At 45.2% G+C, this 22,314-nt stretch overlaps 1 protein-coding gene across 1 annotated transcript in view; it reads left to right on the top strand.

Moving 5' to 3' along the window:
* Window positions 1–22,314, top strand: part of LOC141212788 (uncharacterized) — a 78,392-nt gene that overhangs the window by 12,284 nt on the left and 43,794 nt on the right. The window contains exons 2-3 of the mRNA XM_073665094.1: window positions 8,119–9,005; window positions 9,664–9,850. Of these exons, the coding sequence (XP_073521195.1) occupies window positions 8,119–9,005; window positions 9,664–9,850 (1,074 nt within the window). The remainder of the gene's footprint in view (window positions 1–8,118; window positions 9,006–9,663; window positions 9,851–22,314) is intronic.

Below are 22,314 nucleotides of genomic sequence, written 5' to 3'. Positions count from 1 at the left end.
GACATAAATACAAAACAAAAATCTATGGTGGAAAGACATCAACCCACCACCAGCATATAGGAGTACTACTGGACTAAGGCACCCTGAAGGAAAAGTCCCTCCAGAGACGGGCCGCCCTCCGGGCACCCAATCTTTCATTCTCCAGAGAACGTACCTTCACCAGTGGTCAAAAAGGCTACGTGACACTCCTTTATTGCTTTGGGTGCCCAGATAGGATTCCACTCCGTATGTAAAAAACAAAATGAACCTGGCACTCCAAGATATGGTGAAAAGATTTTTTAGGAATTTATTTACATGATTCTTCAAAATTAATTTGATGTTTCAGCCTCATACGGCCTTCATCAGAACTGTATATTAATCAGCAAAATATAATGTGAATATGAAACACATTCTCAAAATATACAACATAACAATCAATTTATATAAGAATCCAGTTTGTATAGTAAGTTCATATTACCTACTCAAAAAAAAATATATAATAGATGAGAGCAATTCATGATATGGAGGACAATGGCTAAATACATTTAGTGTGATTTACAGACATATAACTATACATTGGAGGTATCAACAAGAAATTGGAATATATGTCATCGTTACCAGGATGCTGCCCAGTGGATGTATAGAGGATCAATCAACTGCTGTAAGAGAAAGGGGAATAGCACAAATCACTATAACTGTGCACACTACCACACTAGAACGTATGTACAGGACCTCAACAGCTGAATATTACTCACCAAAGTCACTGAAGAAAAGGGCATAAATGTAGTGACGCTAAATGGAGAGGAGCACGATCATGCTGTGAGAGATGCGCTATGGGACTAGGATGCTGAGCGTGCGTTATGCCTAAATTTCCAGATCAGGACGTTGATCCGGCGCTTGGAGGTCACATGATCAGCTTCTGGACGCGTCACAGGAAGTGACGCGCTGGGAGAAGTATTTCACCACTAGGCGCCATGTTGGTGGGCTAATGATAGGGTCACATGGTGTATAATGTCGGAACTGACACGCCAGGTAAGAATTGTCACTATAGGGCGCCTTATTGGTGGATGGGAAGTTCAGTGTGCAACATACAAAGAGTGATGCGCTTGACAGCATGATAAGGGGTATCTTTCATACGCTAATCAGGAACTGGAATATAATTAAACTATCAAAACAAACACTGCTTGAATAAAGAAATAATAGAATAAGGGAAGGAATTCAGATATAAACAGAATTTATCAAAAAGGAAGTTTGTTGGACAAAAATAATAAAAAATAAAAGATAAAAGAAAATAAAAAAGATGAAATAAGAAAAAGAATAATAATGAGAAAAATGATAAAAAAATTAGGAAAAATGAAAAGTAAATAAAAATTAATATAAAATATAAAAAATGAAAAAATCTTATTGTTACCAGAATATTATCATACCAGTCAATTTGACGTGGAGGATGGAACTCAGTTTAAGCGGCTCTGTTAGAAAAATGAAAGAAAAAAAAGATCATTAGATAAAACTCAGAATTTCATGAACACTATTCAATCCCCTTGGTTCCAGAGTATCTAATTTGTGTATCCAGAAGGATTTGTGATGCTTCAGTATTTTAATTCTGTTTCCGCCTCTCCTTGGAGCTGGTATATGCTCAAGGACCTGAAATTTTAATTGAGCTATATTGTGTTTCTTCTGCTCAAAGTGATGTGGAATAGGCAAATAAGTTTTAATGCATCGAATACTCGATTTGTGCTCTGATATGCTGTCTCGTAAATGCTGGGTGGTTTCTCCAACATAGATGAGACCGCACAGACACTTGATAGCATAGACAACAAAAGATAAGTCGCACGTGAAGAAGCCTTTCAAGTTGATTGATAGCTTCCTCCTGTGTGGGGTTGAGAGAATTTGTCACCCTTCTGAACATTGCTACACTGTGGACAATGCAAGCAAGGGAACGTTCCCTTATTGGAGGTATTCAGAAATGTTTGTCTAGAGAGTATCTTTCTATAGCCAGTGTCTGCCCTTACTAGTCTATCTCAAAGGTTATTAGGTCGCCGAAAACATGGCAGAAAGGGTGATTTAAATTCTTCAATTGTAGGATAACTATCCTGTAGTACGTGCCAGAACTTACATATGCTCTTGTGTATCTTATACATAAATGGGTGAAATGTATGTATAAAAGGTATTCTTTTCCCCGTTCTTTCCCTATTGATTATGTTGTATATTTTGAGAATGCTTTATATATGCACATTATATTTTGCTGATTAATTTACAGTTCTGATGAAGGCCGTATCAGGCCGAAACGTCTTATTAATTTTGAAGAATCATGTAAATAAATTCCTAAAAAATATTTTCACCGTACCTTCACCAGGTCACCTAGGATGTTCCTAAAAACTTTATCTACACGGAGGATTTTACTCTGCATCGAAATTAAAACTTGTGCATTCCACGTGAAATACCTGACCACTACACTTACTATGAATAAAGTGTTTCGGTCCCTTCTCCCAAGGTCTCTGAACGCTCCATAGGCCCACCTGGCATAGGACAGAGTAGCCAGCCGCGGCCAACCAGTGGAAGCTCCGACCCTGTTGTACACCTCTGTATTAAAGGGGCAATGAAGCAGGAAGTTCTCTATGCTTTCCAGCATGTTAGCACAAGCCTCATGGGGGCAATTCCTATCCTCGGAGCTCCTGTACTTCAAATTGCCCCTTACACACAGCTTACCTTGGAAGCAGCGCCAAGTCAAGTCCCAGTACTTCCTGGGGATCCTGCTAGAATTTAACAAACTCAACCCAACCTCCAGATCCCGACTTGGGCAGTCCTTGAGGACCAATGGACTCTGAAAATGAGAAAGAAAGACCCTCCTATCGAGGAGTTTCCTTGGGAGGGACCTCACCTCCCACATTCCCAGACCCCACCGGTGGATCATTTTCAGAACCGGGGTTACACAAGCCAGGAGATGCCCTTTCGGTGTGTGAAGATCCTTCAATCTTCCCCCTCTCTCCCATTCCTGGAAGAAAGGCTGAAACCGTCCCTTGCAAGATAATACCCACAGAGGAGCCCCCTCCTTCCAGAGGTTTGCCACGTTAACTTTCAAGAAGGTGTTCACTAGGAACACCACTGTGTTCATCATATGCAACCATCCTAGTCTCCTCGTGCGGTAAGTGACCTCCCGCTTGACTAGGCTCTGGCAAGAAACAGACGCTGCCCAGGTAGATTAGCAAGGGGAGCAGGAAGGCTTTGCACAGACCAACCCTCTTCCTCAGAGTCGAAGACCAACCCTTCCATTGGTCCACTCTTTGGGCAACACATTTGATTCTGCCTTCCCAGTTTTTCATGGGGTAAGCACCCTGGCTGAAAACGGTGCTCAGGACTTTGGCGTGTTCTTGGAGTTCAGGGAGGGTGTCCGGAAGATCAAACCCAGGATCTCCGCCTCCCAGCCAGAGACTTTCACACTTATCCTGGTTGACCTTGGACTTGGATGCCTCCGAGCAGCGCTCAACTTCTGACATCACCACCATTGCCTCCTCTTGCGAAGAAACAAAGACTGTGACATCGTCCGCGTAGGCAGGCCACTACCCTCAGGATAGCCTCCGGCGCCACCCTGCCCATCCGCACCCCTGCCAACGATCCACAATCGATCCTTCTGAGGAAGGGATCAATTGCAAAGGGGTAAAGCAAAGGGCTAAGAGGACAGCCCTGACAGACACCAGATCCTACCCTGAAAGGTTGTCCAATCCACCCATTTACCAGATCAAAAGTCTCAGCCCCTGTTTACAAGGTCTTAAGCCAGTCCACAAACCCTCCAGGCAGACCATACCTGAAAAGAGTGGACCAGAGGTACTCATGGTTAACCCGATCAAAGGCTTTTGCCTGATCCAGGGTCAGCAAGAACTCCTTCAAAGGCCTGCCCTGCCCTGCTCCACGGCCTCTCGGACAACAAGAACATCACTAAAAGAGCTACGGCCAGGAACACAAGAGTGCTGAGCCTCTGAAAGGAGCCGAGGTGCAAACTTCACCAGCATGTTGAAAAGTATCTTAGCCAAAATCTTCCTGTCCACATTGAGAAGTGCTATGGGACGCCAATTCTCAATGCGCGATGGATCCTTAGCCTTCGACAAAATGATCAAAGCTGACCTCCTTAATGATCTTGGCTGAGTGCCCGAGGAGAGACACTCATTAAACACCTGAGTCAAGAGGGGGACTAAAGAGTCCATAAAGGTCCTAAAGAACTCTGATGTTAAGCCATCCGGACCTGGTGACTTTTTGGGTCTAAGCCCATCGATCGCCAGTCTCACTTCCACTTCAGCTTTGAGTACTGCACCAACCTCATGAGTGGTGATCAGGCTGTTATCAGTATAACTGCTGTGTCTCTTGAAACAATCACTGCATAATCTCAAAGAGGAAGCTTTGAGTGTACAGCATGTTGGTATGGAGCCAGATTTCCCAATGGGTGGAGAGGAAGATGAGGGAGAGGACTTGTTTTTCTGTGCACCGAGGTGACTCGTAATGCTAGAGGGGACACCCAACCCAAGCTTCATGTCTGTCCAGGCTGAATCTGCTGGAGAGGAGGAGGAGGAGGCGAGTCAGCGTGAGGAGAGAATGGGTACTTTTTCTACTGTTGGGGACACTGAACATTTGCCTTTTTGCAGCTTGGCCCACATGGCACAGTTCATGTGTAAATGTCTGTGGCAAGACCCTCGCGTGATACACATTTTATCTAACAACCTATACTGCTTGGCCACCTTTCTCTATCCACGGTACAAGGAGAAATTTCCTTCTCTCCTTTTGGAGTCACCAAAGAGTTTTACAATGGAATCGTTTAAGAGGGCCATTGTAGATCAGTTGCTGAAAACATCACCCTCAGACAATGCTGGTGGCAGAGGTACCAGCTCATTTCAACACCAAGGGATAATGGGGAGATACACGAACACAAGCTCCAACGGAGGTGGGGCGAAAATGTGCACAAATTTGTACCCTTAAATGAGTTAAATAATAGAATGAGGGCCCTACAATATTAATAAGTGAGGGCACTCTCAAATGTACACAAGAGGAACCTCCAAAATCTCTAGAGGACTGCACTTCAAAATGTTTGTTACAGGGCCACACGAGGGCTCTCACAAAATTCAGCCTTCCTGCCTACTGCAGACCCTCTGAACATTTGAATTTAGGGCCGCAGTATCACGTGGTGGAGGAGTAGGAGGAGGGTCAAGCCCAACACTACAATGGGCACATTGTAAACTGCTAATGAATATTTATTCCACTATCTAAGTGTCAATGATGGAGGGACCGCCCAAATGTCTAAGTAACAGCTGTCCCTCCAAAACGCATGTTACAGAGCCACCTGAGGCCTCTCAGGTCAAAGATCTACATACATACTGGTGTGTTCTAGCTGTGCTTGTAAAGTGCTGGGGAATAGCGAACTAAAAATGATGTATGACAGAGGGACCTACAAAATGTATGAATCAGGGACCTCCCAATTGTAAAAGGCGAAAAAAAGCCACAACAGTATGTGTGAACAAAGGCTAAAAGGGATATTTTTTTTGGTTTCTCTGGTTTATTTAGCCTTATATTCAAGTGATTGTGCAGGAAAAACTGTTTCTTAACCTTTTTTGGCCTGTTAAATGCAATTTAGGTTAGGTTTGGTAGTTATTCTTGTGTGTCTGTAAAAGTGGCGTAATACTGCGATAAACTTATTCCCAGAAACCATATGCGAGTCAGAAATCCATGCAGGCACATTCTCCAGGCTCTTCCCATTCTGTTTCACCACTTTCCTATCCATTTCAGCCTTTTCCTCAGGCCCCCAGACACCTTTGTAGGATCCAGCAGAAAATTACTCGCATTTCCCACTGACTTACATTATACTCGCTATTCGGAACGAATACGCGATTATTACAAAGTACTTGTTACGAGTATAGCGATTACAAACTTTACGGTACTCACTCATCATTACTGATCATAGATGTGACTTCTCCATCTGTCTGTGACTTGTACAATATTTGTTTCAGGGTGAAGATCTGACCCATATTAATATTACAGAGACATATGTGAGGGGAGATGAGCGGTGTAAAGAGGAGATTCCTACAGATAACCGTCCAGGTGAGTAGTAACCACTAAATGCAGAGAAGTCACAGATTCTTCTCAGTCACAGGCTGTGGCTGGTTTACCGGTCATGTAGTCCAGCTGTATCACGATCGTGTGATCACCATTTTGCCTCTAGACCAAAACATTGTCCTCCACCAAAAACAGTTCAAATGACTTTGGGCATTGAAATCCCTTTTCTATAGAACTTACAACCTGGAAGATCCACCTACCAACTGAAATTAGAAGATCCTGACTGTTACCTGCCCAGATCTGTAAACTACCAATCCAAATGACAGCATATGTAGAAAGTGCTGACAAGTTAGAAAATCACTTGAAGAAAAATATTATGATGGGCCTGTGAGAGAAAGCAGAGGGTAATGATGCTGTTGGCTTCTTAGAACCCTGATATCTTAGTAGATTAATCTACCTTCTCTCCGTTCTGTGCTGCTGAATGTGCTCATATGGTCCCTACAAGACCAGGTCCAGTCTTTATGACCAAACCTCTCTTTTATGATAGGCAACATTAAACGTGCAGTGAGGGCCAAGTGTGAATTTCTTTATAATGACAACAGAGTTTCCCTTTACCCTGACTTTTCAATTTATTTTTAAACCAAATAACTTCAAATAGATAAAGTATACAAAAAACATTACTCCTGTGCCATGATATATCTCTAAGCTGTATGTGGCTGATGGCTGTAAAAAAATGTATTCATGCTTGCAGGAGACTCGAGCCCTGGTTTCATGGATTCACTCCACGTCATAAATTATATTATCGATCCTAAAGAATTTAGATACAATTTATCCTGAAATGGGGAGCACTAATACTTTCTCTACTCTTCTGGTCAGGACTCATAGTAGCTCCAACGGTCTACCATAAATAAGTGCAACTCTGAATTAGTGTTGGAGTCCCCCCCCCCTCCCAAACATACATTCTTGTTGGGGATGTAACGTGTTTTTTTATTCTGTCTTCTTTTTTTTATACAGGTTCATTCTGTATGATAGTTTGATTGTGGTGGGATTGGCCTGCCTCACTTATGTGAGTCTGTAACTCAATGGTAGTCTTCCAAAAAAGGTCTCCATTGTCTCTTCCAAATGCCCGAGTTTTACATTTAAGACACCTCCGCTCTGCACTATTATAAAAAGTTTGCATTAAATGTATATTTCTTCTTGATACTCATCTGACAGAAAATATTGGCCCTTACTATAGTTTAAATTGCCAGGAGCTCCCAAGAAGCATACTCTAATTACCCCAGAGAGGTTTCACCACTAGTTGCTTTTTTTTTTTTTTTTCTTGATCTTTCCATTAGATGTGTTATTGTCTATAGTCAAAGTTTTGCCCATCACCCTTTAACCCCTCTACATTGATCTGTACTTACACAAAGACCCCTAGGATTGGACTTAATGTTGCCTGCTGTTCTGTGGTGTGAAATGACAAGAAGAATAGTCAGGATGCCGGATGAGAACCAGGAGGGCAGAGAAAATACAAAATCAGAAGACAGTAGTCAGTAAACGGGCTGGGATCACAAGAAGAAACTAAGAAGAAAATACACAACACGGGAGCTGAACACAGAGGAGCTAACCAGCGGAGAACAAGGCTGTATCAGGCTGCTTCCGGCATTATGCGTGAGCTTTAGTAGGGTGTGGTGCTTTCCATTTGAGTTACGTAGGGATCATATTTGACTTTGGAAGAGTGGATTTTGCTGTATTGGTTTATGGAAGCCATGTTTATTTTCAAGAGTTTTTGAGCCACTAATCATGTCGAAACCTCTGTTTTTCCATTGACAGCTGATGGGCCTGAGTGGAGGCTTGTCTTTTGTGAGATGGGTAGAAATTTTTATTGGTATTATTTTCGCATATTTCATATTTGGGAGGCAGAATGAACAAACAGTTGAACACCAAGCTTACTGGTTCATGCTATGAGGTTTTCTATCAGACTGTGAGTTGTCTTGGTGAATAATTCAATATTTTTACATAACTTGCCATTTGTACCAACAGTTTAAGTAGAACTGTTCAAAAATATAAATTTCAAGAATATTTTATTCAAATACAATATTTTTTTTTACTTAGCAGATGACTGCACTAGGAGATCAGAGGGACGGCTGACATCTTCAATTTTCAAATCAGATGACCTGGAGATCTCACAGGATACAATTGAAGGGAATGCTGTTACTCCAAATTTACCATCATCCCTTCACAGCAAAGATCTGTCATCTGATCCTTTCAAACAGGTCCTATCTTCTGATTCATTACCGACTACTAAGGAAAATCAAAGTCACACAATAAGCATTAAAAAACTAACTGCTCCTAAAGCTAAGAAGCCATTTTCTCGGTCAGTATATGGAAATAGTTTTCCCCTCAAAAAGTTTTTTCTTAAACATCAAAAAATTCACACAGCAAAGAATAGATTTCCTTGTTTCAATTGTATGAAATGTTTTAATAAGAAAACAAGCCTTCTTAGTCACCAGAGAACTCACACAGGGGAGAAGCCTTTTTCATGTTCAGAATGTGGGAAATATTTTTCAGAGAAATCAAGTCTTATCAAACATCAGATAATTCACACAGGGGAGAAGCCATTTTCATGTTTAGAATGTGGGAAATGTTTTAACCGGAAAGCGCATCTTGATAGACATCAGAGAACTCACACAGGGGAGAAGCCTTTTTCCTGCTCAGAGTGTGGGAAATGTTTTTTCCGGAAAGCGCATCTTGATATACATCAGAGAACTCACACAGGAAAGATGCCTTTTTCATGTTCAGAATGTGGGAAATGTTTTAACCAGAAATCAGATCTTGTTACACATCAGAGAACTCACACAGGAGAGAAGCCTTTTTCCTGTTCAGACTGTGGGAAATGTTTTAACAAAAAATCAGCTCTTGTTAGACATCAGAGAACTCACACAGGGGAAAAGCCTTTTTCATGTTCAGAATGTGAGAAATGTTTTACAGGGAAATCAAATCTTGTTAGGCACCAGAGAACTCACACAGGAGAGAAGCCTTTTTCATGTTTAGAATGTGGGAAATATTTTACAGAGAAATCAAGTCTTACCAAACATCAGATAATTCACACAGGGAAGAAGCCTTTTTCATGTTCAGAATGTGGAAAATGTTTTAACCGTAAAGCGCATCTTGATAGACATAAGAGAACTCACACAGGAAAGATGCCTTTTTCATGTTCAGAATGTGGGAAATGTTTTTACCAGAAATCAGATCTTGTTACACATGAGAGCACTCACAGGGGAGAAGCCTTTTTTATGTTCAGAATGTGGAAAATGTTTTAACAACAAATCAGCTCTTGTTAGACATCAGATAAATCACACAGGGGTAAAGCCTTTTTCCTGTTCAGAATGTGGGAAATGTTTTACAGGAAAATCAAATCTTGTTAAGCACCGGAGAACTCACACAGGAGAGAACCCTTTTTCATGCTCAGAATGTGGGAAATATTTTACAGTGAAATCAAGTCTTATCACACATCAAAGAATTCACACAGGGGAGAAGCCTTTTTCATGTGCAGAATGTGGGAAATGTTTTAACCGGAAAACGCATCTTGATAGACACCAGATAACTCACACAGGAAAGATGCCTTTTTCATGTTCAGAATGAGAGAAATGTTTTACCCAGAAATCAGATCTTGTTACACATCAGAGAACTCACACAGGGGAGAAGCCTTTTTCATGTACAGAATGTGGTAAATGTTTTAACCAGAAATCAAATCTTCTTAGTCACCAGAGAACTCACACAGGGGAAAAGCCTTTTTCCTGTTCAGAATGTGGGAAATGTTTTAATCGGAAAGCGCATCTTGATAGACATCAGAGAAGTCACAGAGGGGAGAAGCCTGTTTTATATCCTTAATGTGGAAAATGTTTTACTTGAAAAGACACACTTTTAGCAAGAAAAAATCTTGCTAATAAATGAGTGCGTACTATAGACTGGAGGTAGCTTCCTGTGACCGAGAACAATGAGAGACAGTGTCCTTCCTGATCAGTGAGAGAACTGCTCTCTCCTTTAGCCCCACACTTATCTGATTGGTGCAGAGGAGAGGAAGGTACTGGGACCTGTACAGAGGCTGCACTTCCTGACTGAGCAGCTGAAGAACCTAGCTCAATGACCTTTCAGATTATGTAACACTGTTTTACATATTTTTAAAAGTTGTCAGGTTCCGCTATGAACTGAGCCATTTCTTAATGAGTTTGACCTCCTGAATTCAAATTGGACAATTGAGTTTTCCTTTTACTGCTACATATAATTAATGATAAAAGCTTCAGTACTTTGAAACATTATTATTCTTGTAAATATACAGATGCAGAATATTTTGTTATGCCACTTTCCTGATATTTATTTAGAGAAAACTTAGAAAAATTCAAATAACTAAAACCTGTCTAAACCCTATTCCGAATTTTAAACAGTTACAGAAATTGCACTACAAAATTAGTCCTCATTCAGTGACAACAGTTTTTTGCTTGTTTCTTGTACTCCTGTATCGGATCATCTATTAAAATTATGCAACAGTAATCTGCAAGCATTGATGGATTTCCTTTTTCCTTGCTATCTTTTCTCCATAGCTGCAATATCTTGGTTACATCTCTCACCACCCTCGTCTCTCACTACTCCACAGTTTGGTGTAAGAAAAGTCTAGAATGTAAGAAATTAATCATTAAGGTCATGTTACAGCCAAGATCCTTTTATGTTTTGAGGAGAAATAACACCAACTCTTCATAGTTACTGTATCTGCCCTTGAGTTTCCCAAAACGTTAGTTACCACAAATGCAAATGTAACCATGCAGCCTTTTCCTTGCCCTGCAACAACTGAAGAAACTCCTCTTCTTGAAAAAGCTTACAAATCTGAAGTCCAATAAAGACTCCTTCTTTTATATTTGCTTCACTTAACCTTGGAAAGTTATCAATCAGATGCATGAATGCTTTTACATTTTTATCCATAGCTTTTACAAAGTTATTCATTAGGCCCAACTTAATAAGATGTTGTTACCACCATTGCCTAGGTGGGTCCTCAATTTCTGGATGCAGGACAGTTTACTCCCTTTCTGAAGTGAATGTCAGAGTGGCCAGTCCCTTTTTTTTTGTAGCAATATTCTCTTGCATGACTATCCCACTTACACAGAAAGCAGCAGTACTTTCATGAAACAACCCTGACAACATATGTGAACAAGCAGATGTAGGAGTTTGTAAAGATCTGAGGTTGTGGGTTGTAAGTAATCACCTAGGCAGGTTAACGATGCAACAATATTTTATTGATCACAGCCACGGTAACAAAGCAATTCCAAGTAAATGGCCAAAATACCGTTCTCTCAGTCCTCAAGTTCCCAATCTGGGTTCAGTAGTTCCACTGCCTTTGTATAAGGCCATACTCACTGTCTCCCAACTTTTGGTTGGCCCACAGATTTCGTATCTCCAGCCACTATAGTCTGTAGCCATAGTCCATGATCCTCTAGACGGCAGATAAAACGATGAAAGCACATGTATCCCATAGCAGCAGTCCTTGTAAGAAAGTGTAAATCCAAATGACATAATCCATAATGGTAACATGTTTATCCATTCATCCTTCCAAGTCCACAGTCTCCATCCTCTTCCTTTCAATTCTTCCACACAACTCTCCCTAAAACATGTCTGTCCTTTCTTCCACTGGGCTCAGTCCCCTCCCAGGTCAGAAGTGATCACACCCTCCCCCTTAAACATTCACTTACCTAAAAACAATGAAGAATAGTCTAGAAGCCTTCATCTGAGACTGCATGTAAGACCCCCTGTGATGACGGCTCCACTGTGTCTCAATCTACACTCACCTAATGAGATTATTGGCTGTTGAGACAATGGACTCCTGAGATAAAGATAAGATTAGTGGAATGCTGGACATTTTACAAGTGAATCTAGTGCACATACTGACAAGTTAGCAGAACTATATAAAACATAACAAGTAAATCACTAATACACAATAATAATATTAAAAAAAATGGTGGTCCGTTGCTGGAAAAGTATCAGTCTTTAGAAAGTGGGCAGCTCCTCATACCTCCCCCACTTTTTCAGCAGGGACACGAATGTAAGAGGTCTCGCCTTTATGAGAACGAAACTTTGTATCATCCAGTTTCCTCAAAGCATATTCCATGTCGTCCTTGCGAATATACTCCACAGTCCCCTTTCCACCCTGGTATACGTCAGTGTAATAGCCATCTCCAGCTTCTCTCATATGGTCTTTCAAATCCTGCCAACTTCCCGATGGGGGAAGCCCTGAGACGAGGACTCTGTATTTAGTTCCCTGGATCAGGGGTCTGTCCCTTCCGCGGAGGCCTCCATACCCCCCCCCCCGATCCCTGGTTTGTCCTGGGAAACTTCCCACGTGCCCAATGAGAACCAAACTTGTATCCATTGCAACCACCCCCTGAGTGCTGACACCAAGTTAGGGGGATTGTCACTTGGCGGCCTGTTAAAGGGAGCTCTGGGGGGACATTATCTGGGCTGGTAGATCCAGTGTCCTCCACCATCTGGATGACAGCATTGGGCTGTTGTCCCTCATCCACTTCTGAACTGACCTCCTCATGTAGTTGTTCCTGGTCCCAATCGTTCAAGCGCTGCATTAGGGTCGCCCGATTGTCCTCCGGCAACCACTCTAGTTCTCTCTCAGAGCAAAGGGCTCTCAGCTCCTCCTTCTTGAGCTTCTTGTAGATGGAGTCTGCCATTTCTTCTGCCAAGTCACCTCTCAATAACTTTTCCTGGTATGCTGTCCAGAGATAGGTGATCCCACCGCTGCCACCACTTGTAAAGATCTGAGGTTGTGGGTTGTAAGTAATCACCTAGGCAGGTTAACGATGCAACAATATTTTATTGATCACAGCCACGGCAACAAAGCAATTCCAAGTAAATGGCCAAAATACCGTTCTCTCAGTCCTCAAATTCCCAATCTGGGTTCAGTAGTTCCACTGCCTTTGTATAAGGCCATACTCACTGTCTCCCAACTTTTGGTTGGCCCACAGATTTCGTATCTCCAGCCACTATAGTCTGTAGCCATAGTCCATGATCCTCTAGACGGCAGATAAAATGATGAAAGCACATGTATCCCATAGCAGCAGTCCTTGTAAGAAAGTGTAAATCCAAACGACATAATCCATAATGGTAACATGTTTATCCATTCATCCTTCCAAGTCCACGGTCTCCATCCTCTTCCTTTCAATCCTTCCACACAACTCTCCATAAAACCTATCTGTCCTTTCTTCCACTGGGCTCAGTCCCCTCCCAGGTGAGAAGTGATCACACCCTCCCCCTTAAACATTCACTGTTAGCTAAAAATAATGAAGAATAGTCTAGAAGCCTTCATCTGAGACTGCATGTATAACCCCCTGTGATGACTGCTCCACTGTCTCTCAATTTACACTCACCTAATGAGATTATTGGCTGTTGAGACAATGGACTCCTGAGATAATGCTGGACATTTTACAAGTGAATCTAGTGCACATACTGACATGTCAGCAGAACTATATAAAACATAACAAGTAAATCACTAATACACAATAATAATATTAACAAAAATGGTGGTCCGTTGCTGGAAAAGTATCATAGTCTTTAGAAAGTGAGCAGCTCCTCACAGAGCTCCTGCTGAGCATCCAGCTAGTTATCCTATATAAGACCTGACGACCATCCTGAAAATCGTCATACATCTACCAGTTAACTTTCTGAGTGTGGAGGTACTTTGCTCCAGGGGAAAAAAATGACCAGGAAAAGCCACATAAAGACTGCGGGACAAGCAGGCTCTCAGCTCAAAAATTACACCACGGTTGTCACGCTGGAGAGTACAACCGGCAGAAACAGGGAGACGAAGGCCTCCTCCGCTTCGGAAGTCCACTCCCTGGGGTTTGCTCCCTTATGGGTGAGCGCGGAGATGGGAGCGGTCCAGGAGGAGAAATGTGGGATGAAGAGGCGGTAATAATTTGCGAAGCCCAGGAATCGCTGAATCGCCTTCAACCCATCCGGTCAGGGCCACTTTAACAAAAAAGAATCCTGCTCTAGCCGGGGAGGTAGATTTCTGGATGAATCCCCTAGCAAGATTCTCCTCTATGTACTCGGACATGGCCCGGGTCTCAGCCAGCGACAAGGGGTAGATTCGCCCACAGGGAGGAGAAGCACCAGGTACCAGGTGATGGGGCAATCATATGGCCAATGAGGTGGTAGAGTCTCTGCTTCCTTCTTGTTGAAGACGTCCGCATAGGGCCAGTAAGGTGCCGACAGACCAGGTAGATTAGCCGGGGTATACAGGGGTCGAACTGAATGAACCGGAACCAGGCAGGACTCATGGCATTCCTGCCCCCAATGGAGTACTTCACCTGAACTCCAATTCAGGACGGGTTCATGTCTCCGTAACCAGGGAAGACCAAGCAAGAGGGAGTGAGAGAAACCGGACAGCACATGAAAGGAGTTCTTCGAGTGCAGCATTCCCACCTGAAGGGTTACAGGCTCTGTGACGAGCAAGATGGTCTCCAGAAGAAGTCTCTCATCAACGGAAGCGACCGCCAACGGTTCAGCCAGACGTATGGTAGGAATTTGATACTGCTCCACAAGGGCCTGAGAAATGAGATTCCCTGCGGTTCCGGAATCCAGGTGGGTGGTCTCAAAGAAGCGGGTCTCACCACAGGAAAGAGAAATGGATAGAGTCAAGGACGGAGAGGATTTACTCTTGCCTAGGACGACCTCTCCAAGCGGTCCTAGACACTGGAGTTTCCCGGCTTCACCGGACAGGAACGGATCAGATGCTCCTTACTGCCACAATAGAAGCAACTCCCCTCGGCTCGGTGTGTCTCCTGGCGCGCCTTGACCATCTTGGTTTGGTCAATTTGCATGGGTTCAGGTGAGCATGCCCGGGGAATTGCTGGTTGGGAGGCAGGCTTTTGGAATACAGGAGCGAGACGCGGAAATCTTCTCTCCCGGGCAGTCTCCTTAGCTCGTTCCAAAAAATGGATGTCAATCCGGGTAGCTAATGACACCAGGTCGTCCAGGGTGGAAGGGATGTCACGACCGGCTAGCTCATCCTTGATCGGTCCGGAAAGACCCTCCCAGAAGGTGGACACCAGGGCCTCATTGTTCCAGGCAAGCTCTGATGCGAGGGTACGGAAATGTATGGCATACTGGCCCATGGTGAGACTCCCTTGGCGGAGACGGAGAAGTGAGGAGGCAGAAGAAGTTTTTCGCCCGGGCTCATCGAAGACTTTCCGGAAGGCAGTGAGAAAAGCCGGAAGATCGGATACCAGGGGATCCCCTCTTTCCCACAGAGGGTTTAGCCATGCCAATGCCTCGCCGGTGAGGTGAGACATGATGAACGCCACCTTGGCCCTATCGGAGGGGAACTGTTGTGCCAGGAGTTCAAAATGCAACGTGCACTGATTTAGAATACCCCGACATAAGATGGGGTCAGCACCAAAACATGGAGGCGCAGAGCCGGGGGCCAGAGCCGGATGCCATAGCACTAGTAGGTTGAGGTGCCGCCGGAGCGGGTGCCGTTTGCTAGAGACGGACACAGATGGGGTGGACAGCGTGTCCTGGCGGGAGTTGACAGACCGCAGGTAGGTCAGGATAGTTTCCTGTTGGGACCTCTGACGTGAAACCTCCTGGTACAGGTCAGAGAGCGAAGGAGCCTGGGGGCTACCGGGTTCCATGGCCTGTGTAAACTGCTGTTGCAGGTCCGGGTGGTGGAAACTCTGTGCTGCGGTGCAAGGAGGGACCAGAGGGGCATGACTAAGTACCCACTCGGCCTGACCAAGGTCGCACGGCGGCTCAGTCGACTCCATGAACCAGGGAGGGACTGAGCAGGGGGACCAGGTGCCACTCTGGGACCGACCTTGTATGAGAGCAGGTGACTACCATGGGTCAGATGGCAGGAACTGTCCGTGTATAGCGGATGAGCATGGCAGGAAGGCTGACGGGTGGTCCGGGTAGACAACCTAGCGGGCACGACAGGTAACAGGCAGCTGCTCCAGGTAGGCAGGCAGGCAGGCACAACAGGTAACAGGCAGGTGTTTCCAGGTAAGCAGGCACGCACAACAGGTAACTGGCGGGCAGACTGGTGAGCAGGACTGACAGGCAGACAGGCGAGCAGGACTGATGGGCAGACAGGCAGGCTGGCGAGCAGGACTGACAGGCAGCGGGACCTGAGGCCTGAAGCAAGTGTTAGCACATGGAACAACAACCATTGCACAGGCACCTCCATTTTGGAGGAGGTGCCTTATATATGGGAAGTCCTCCGGCCACTGGCCAGGGACTCTTTAGGACGGCGTGCGTGGCCCCTATAAGAGAGAGGGAGCACGCGTGCCCTAAGCACCGTGCCCGGGAAGCTGCGTGCACCATCATGGAGGCCAGAAGACGCCGGACCAGGACCGCGGCGGTAAGGGGGAGGGCGTCTCTGCCTGGCAGGGGGCAGAGACGCCGATGCTACAGTTAACATGTTTACATAAAAAGAGAACACAATTGTGCGAAACTACAACTGAAAAAGTTCTATCTTTTGTTAAGGACTGTGAAGACCTGGGGTCTTCCGTTGGAATAATACTACTCAGACAACACAGTGTGAGGGTAAAGCAGTGTGGCAATATTTTATTATTGCCCACAGAGAGGAGGTAGCAGCAAGCTCTGGAAGCTGACAGTACATCGAGGTACAAGGCCAAAAGACCCAAGGGTCCAACCCTGGCCTCGCCGAGAGTTTCTATGGGTTCCAGGCGACCTGGCAACCCCAAACATATCCATGCGGCCAGGTGGCTTCAGCCTCCCAACCTGGTCTCCCCAAATGTATCTATGGGTTCTCTGATGGTCAATGGAGCAGATCCATATCCTTCCAGTCAGGGCCGTTCATCCTTAGGCAGAATCATGTAGAATTCGAATCTGTGTTTCTCTGGATTGAGCTGTGCTACCAAGCTGATGCCCTGAAGACTCTGACTGATTTTTGATTCTCGCTTTCAATTCTCACTGCTACAGAGGCATATGTCCCTTAAATAGTTACAGTTGTCCTTTCACGTACGCATCCACAGGTCAAGGATTAGGGAGGATATTATTCCACAGGGCTCATGTCTCATTGTTTGAGCATTTAATCAATATATATAGTTGATATAGCAGGGAGTTCTTGTAAATCAACATCTAGATGGCTTTAGTACAATATGCAATTAGCATAGTAACAAACATCATTGTTTAAAAACCAAGAGACGTCAACATTCAGCTTTATAAAAATAATCGTATGTCCTTCTTGACCTGCCACAGAAATACACATACATTCACAAATATAATACTGGATTTCTTTTGGCTTAACAAATGTAGACTTCTGGCTGATTAAGATAAAAAGCTGTTGTGTCACAAAGACCTATTAAGGTTTGAATCTTATCCAGAATATAAAAAAATAAATTCTAACACTATCACATCCATATTACAACTGGAACATGAGCCAATAATGAATAAATTGAAAAAACTGCAACAAGACAGGGATGATTATCATATTATAAAAAAGAAAGAAACACAAAGTGTGCCCTGAATGATCGAACAAAAATCTAAAAATTCTCTACCTATACAACTAAAGGACAAGGCTAATGAATGTACTGATACAAATAAAAAAATATTGAAATAATAAGATCGAACCGAAGATGACAAATAACAAAATAATTGTCCTACCAAATAGAATTGAACCTTTATCAATTGTAACAGTTAAATCTACAAAAAGTACTGTGAGCAAGAGCACAAATTTGACAAACACTCCTTCTATACAAAATTCCAATACACTACATCCATCTTCTGAATAGAAAACCTCTACCTTCATTTCGGTTCTTAATGCAAAAAAATCTAGACAACATTAGACTACAAATAAATAGAATCAATGAAGAAAGGGAAAGTGCTTGACTAAGTAAAAATAAAATGGAGACAACTAGAGGCAATAAATTAAAGTCTAATTCCACCTAATGAAATTGAATCTCCTGCTCTAATCGAATTCTCAGATCCCATTTCTACTCCACTACTGGACCTCTCAATATATGACACTACATCAGACATTGTTTCCTGTACTAAAAAAAACAAGCAATATTATCATAGTGGACAATACCACAACTGGTTCTAAAGGTCTGGTACCTTTTTTATCTCGGACTGTATCTCATAAGAAAGGGCAATTAACCAATACTTCTCCCCCAAACCAGGGAAAATAAAAAAACTACTAGAGGAACGCGAAAAAAAAGAAAAGAGGGAAAATAAACCAACCCCAAGCCCCAAACAATAATACTCACAAATATTTTTAATTTATCAGACTACCTTTTATAAAATGATGATAAATTAATATTATCAAAAGGACTTTCTTTTTGTGCCACAAACCAACCCAAAGACTTTGATCTGTTTTTAAATCTTCAGGTATTTACGAGGAACATGACACTGAAAAGACATTCATAGGCAATTTCTCGCTTATGCATTAAGTGGACCCTATCTTTTACCATATGCGTTTCAGAAATACATAGTATAGCTGGATGGAACTGTTTTAAACACGTAAAAACCACACATCTCTTAGTGGCTTCCCCATCAACCGGACATTCCACGTTATCACATCTAGCGTAGCCTTCCTGGTATAATGTGCCCCATCCTGGTCCCCTTCCTGGTATAATGTGCTCCATCCTGGTCCTGTTCCTTGGATAATGCGTCCCATCCTGGTCCCCTTCCTGGTATAATGTGCACCATGCTGGTCCCTTGGTATAATGTGGCCCCATCCTGGTCCCCTTCCTGGTATAATGTGCTCCATCCTGTTCCTGTTCCTTGGATAATGTACCCCATCCTGGTCCTGTTCCTTGGATAATGTACCTCATCCTGGTTCTGTCCCTTGGATAACGTGCCCCATCCTGGTCCCCTTTCTGGTATAATGTGCACCATCCTGGTCCCCTTCCTGGTATAATGTGCCCCATCCTGGTATAATGTGCCCCATCCTGGTCCCCTTCCTTGTATACTGTACCCCATCCTTGTGCCGTTCTTTGGATAATATGCCCCATCCTGGTTCCGTCCCTTGAATAATGTGCCCCTTCCTGATATAATGTGCCCCATCCTGTTTCTGTTTCTTGGATAATGTGCCCCATTCTGGTTCCGTCCCTTGGATAATGTGCCCCATCCTGGTCCCCTTCCTTGGATAATGTGCCCCATCTTGGTCCCATTCCTTGGATAATGTACTCCACCCTGGTTCCATCCCTTGGATAATGTGCCTGATGTATTGTGCCCCATCCTGTTTCTGTTTCTTGGATAATGTGCTCCATCCTATGCCCCTTGCTTTGATATTTTGTCTTGTTCTTCTGCAACACATGAAAAAAAAAAGATTCTACTCACTACCACTGCTCCCACGCCACATAGCGTCCTTTTCTGCAGCCGGTGCAGGAGCTGCCAGCCAGGGGTGGATTAAGAGTAGCAAGGGCCCTGGGCAGTTTAGAAGGCGCGGGCCCCCCACACACACACACACCTGATTTATCACGTGACATGTCACATGATCCCCTGTGATAGATTATGTGATAGTTCACGTGAAATTAATTTGGCACAATATTAATTATATATTTTTTTTAGGCTGTGTGCCCACTATGCGTTTTTTAAGCGTTTCCGCAGCAGCAATTCTGCTGCAGAAATGCTTAAAAAACGCTTGGTAAAAGGTCTGCCATGTTCCCCAATGATAATCCGCATGTGCTGTGTACATGCTGCGGAAATTTCCGCTGCGGATTATCATTGCAGAAAAATCCGCAGCATTACCAATTATTTTGCGGAAGCGAGGCGTTTTCGCCGCTATTGACTTGCATTAGGTAACCGGGTGTGGAGGACAGGAGACTCTCCTCCGGACCTGGGTACCATAGAACCTGTAAAAAAAGAATAAAATAAAAAATAAATATTATACTTACCTTCTGATGGCCCCCGGTGTCTTTATCTGATGCGTCCTGGCTTGCTGGCAGCTCGCGATGGTCTGAAAAGGCCATCAGAAGGTAAGTATATATTTTTTACCATTCTTTTGAGGTCACACTATATAAATCCATGCTGGTTGCATGGATGTATATAGTGTGACCAAGTTGTCAAGCACTTTCCAAGTGATGCTAAAATCGCTTGGAAAGCGCTTGTCAACGTGCATGCAGAAATGCATGTGAAGAACGCTTCACTTCCTCTTGTCCCTGGCAGGAAAAACAAATGTACAATCCGCATGTAAAATCCGCATGTACAATCCGCATCTAAAATCCGCATGCGTTTTTTCTGCGAGGGAGATGCAGAAACGCTCAAAAAAAATCTGGAACATTTCTGTATCATGGGCACATAGCCTTACATTAATTGTATGACTCAATATTGAGCACACGTAGCCATCTATACACAGCGGGAGGCCGCACGGTGCCATCTATACACAGCGGGAGGCAGCACGGTGCCATCTATACACAGCGGGAGGCCGCACGTAGCCATCTATACACAACGGGAGGCCGCACGTAGCCATCTATACACAGCGGGAGGCCGCACGTAGTCATCTATACACAGCGGGAGGCCGCACGGTGCCATCTATACACAGCGGGAGGCCACATGGCGCCCCCCCAGAGACAGCAGGAGGCCGGCGGCGCCATCTATACTCAGCAGAAGGCCGCACGTAGCCATCTATACACAGCAGGAGGCCGCACAGCGCCATCTATACACAGTAGGAGGCAGCACGGCGCCATCTATACACAGCAGGAGGCCGCACGGCGCCATCTATACCCAGCAGGGGGCCGCAAGGTGCCATCTATACACAGCAGGAGGCTGCACGGCGCCATCTATACACAGCAGGGGGCCGCACGGCGCCATCTATACACAGCAGGGGGCCGCACGGCGCCATCTATACACAGCGGGAGGCCGCACGGCGCCATCTATGCACAGTGGGAGGCCGCACGGCGCCCCCCACAGAGACAGCAGGAGGCCGCATGGCGCCATCTATACTCAGCAGGAGGCCGCACGCAGTCACATACACACACAAACATATACAGATATACATGCACGCATAAACACATTTGAAACACAAAAATACATATAAACAGACATCACACAATGATATCTGCCTACACACACACACATACATATATACATAAATACACACACACACACACACACTCACCATCCCCCGGCTTAGCTCCAGTCCTCAGGCTCTTCGGTGCAGCAGTGCAGGTCGGGCGCGCACTGTGTGACGTCACAGCTAGGAGACATGGCCGCGCACAGGGCCGTGTCTCCTAGCAGTGACGCGGCCGGGCCAGCACAGGGAAGTTAACTGCTGCAGTGCTGGCCCGGCCGATGAAGAAGTAGCGGCCGTGCGCCGCTGCTGGGGGAGCTGTCCGGGCCCCCACTTCCCGCCACTGCTGCCGGTATGTGCCTCGGCGGCCCGCACATATAAGGAGGGCAATCCGGCCATAGACACCCCGCCTGGAGCCGCGGGCCCCCTGCAGGCTCGGGGCCCTGGGCGGTCGCCCGGATTGCCCTCATTATAATCCGCCTATGCCGCCAGCTGACTTCAGTGTCCCCACCATCACGCATGACGTCACTGCCCCAAGTCATGGGCATGCTGAGGTCAGCTATTGGCCACAAATTGGCCAGCGACGTGTATTGCAGTGCGGGGTGTAGCGTCGGCGTCCCTGCCCTCTGCTAGGCAGGGACGCTGTTCCCCTCACCTCTCTGCTCCGTGCCCGGCGGCTTCCTCCCGCTCTGCTTGCAGCGCCCGCTCTCCCCCGGTCACTGTGCTTAGGGCGCGCGTGCGCTCGCTCCCCCTCTCTTAAAGGGGCCGCGCGCGCCGCCCTAAGGAATCCCCGGCCAATGCCCGGAGGATCCCTCCATATATAAGGCACCTCCTCCAAAATGGAGGTGTCCGAGCAATGTTGTTGCACTGTTCACTACTCTGCTTCAGCCCTCAGGTCCCGTTGCCAGTTACCTGCCAGTTTCCTGCCAGTTTGCTGTCTGATTCCTGTCTGACAATCCGCTTACCTGCTTGCTAGCCTGAGGTCCGACGGTCTGCCTTCCGACTCCTGTCAGTCTGTCTATGGACCAGCTTGCCCGCTTACCTGGGAGCGCACATCTGCTACCTGCCTGCTAGCCTGCCTGGAGGCTCCGCCGTCACGTGCTGTGACCACCTGCCTGTCCAGAGACTCCTGCCCGCTCACCTGGGAGCGCTCACCTGCTGCCTGTCTGTTGGCCTACCTGGAGGCTCCGCCGTCACGTGCTGTGACCACCTGCTATTCCAGAGACTCTTGCCCGCTCACCTGGGAGTGCTTACCTGCTGCCTGTCTGTTGGCCTAC

The sequence above is a fragment of the Phyllobates terribilis genome, unplaced genomic scaffold, assembly GCF_046119375.1.
Source record: "Phyllobates terribilis strain yellow unplaced genomic scaffold, ASM4611937v1 Scaffold_186__1_contigs__length_3700242, whole genome shotgun sequence".
In the NCBI taxonomy this organism is placed as follows: domain Eukaryota; kingdom Metazoa; phylum Chordata; class Amphibia; order Anura; family Dendrobatidae; genus Phyllobates; species Phyllobates terribilis.
Note: the sequence above shows the minus strand (reverse complement) of the source record. Positions and strands in the feature narration are given on the sequence as shown.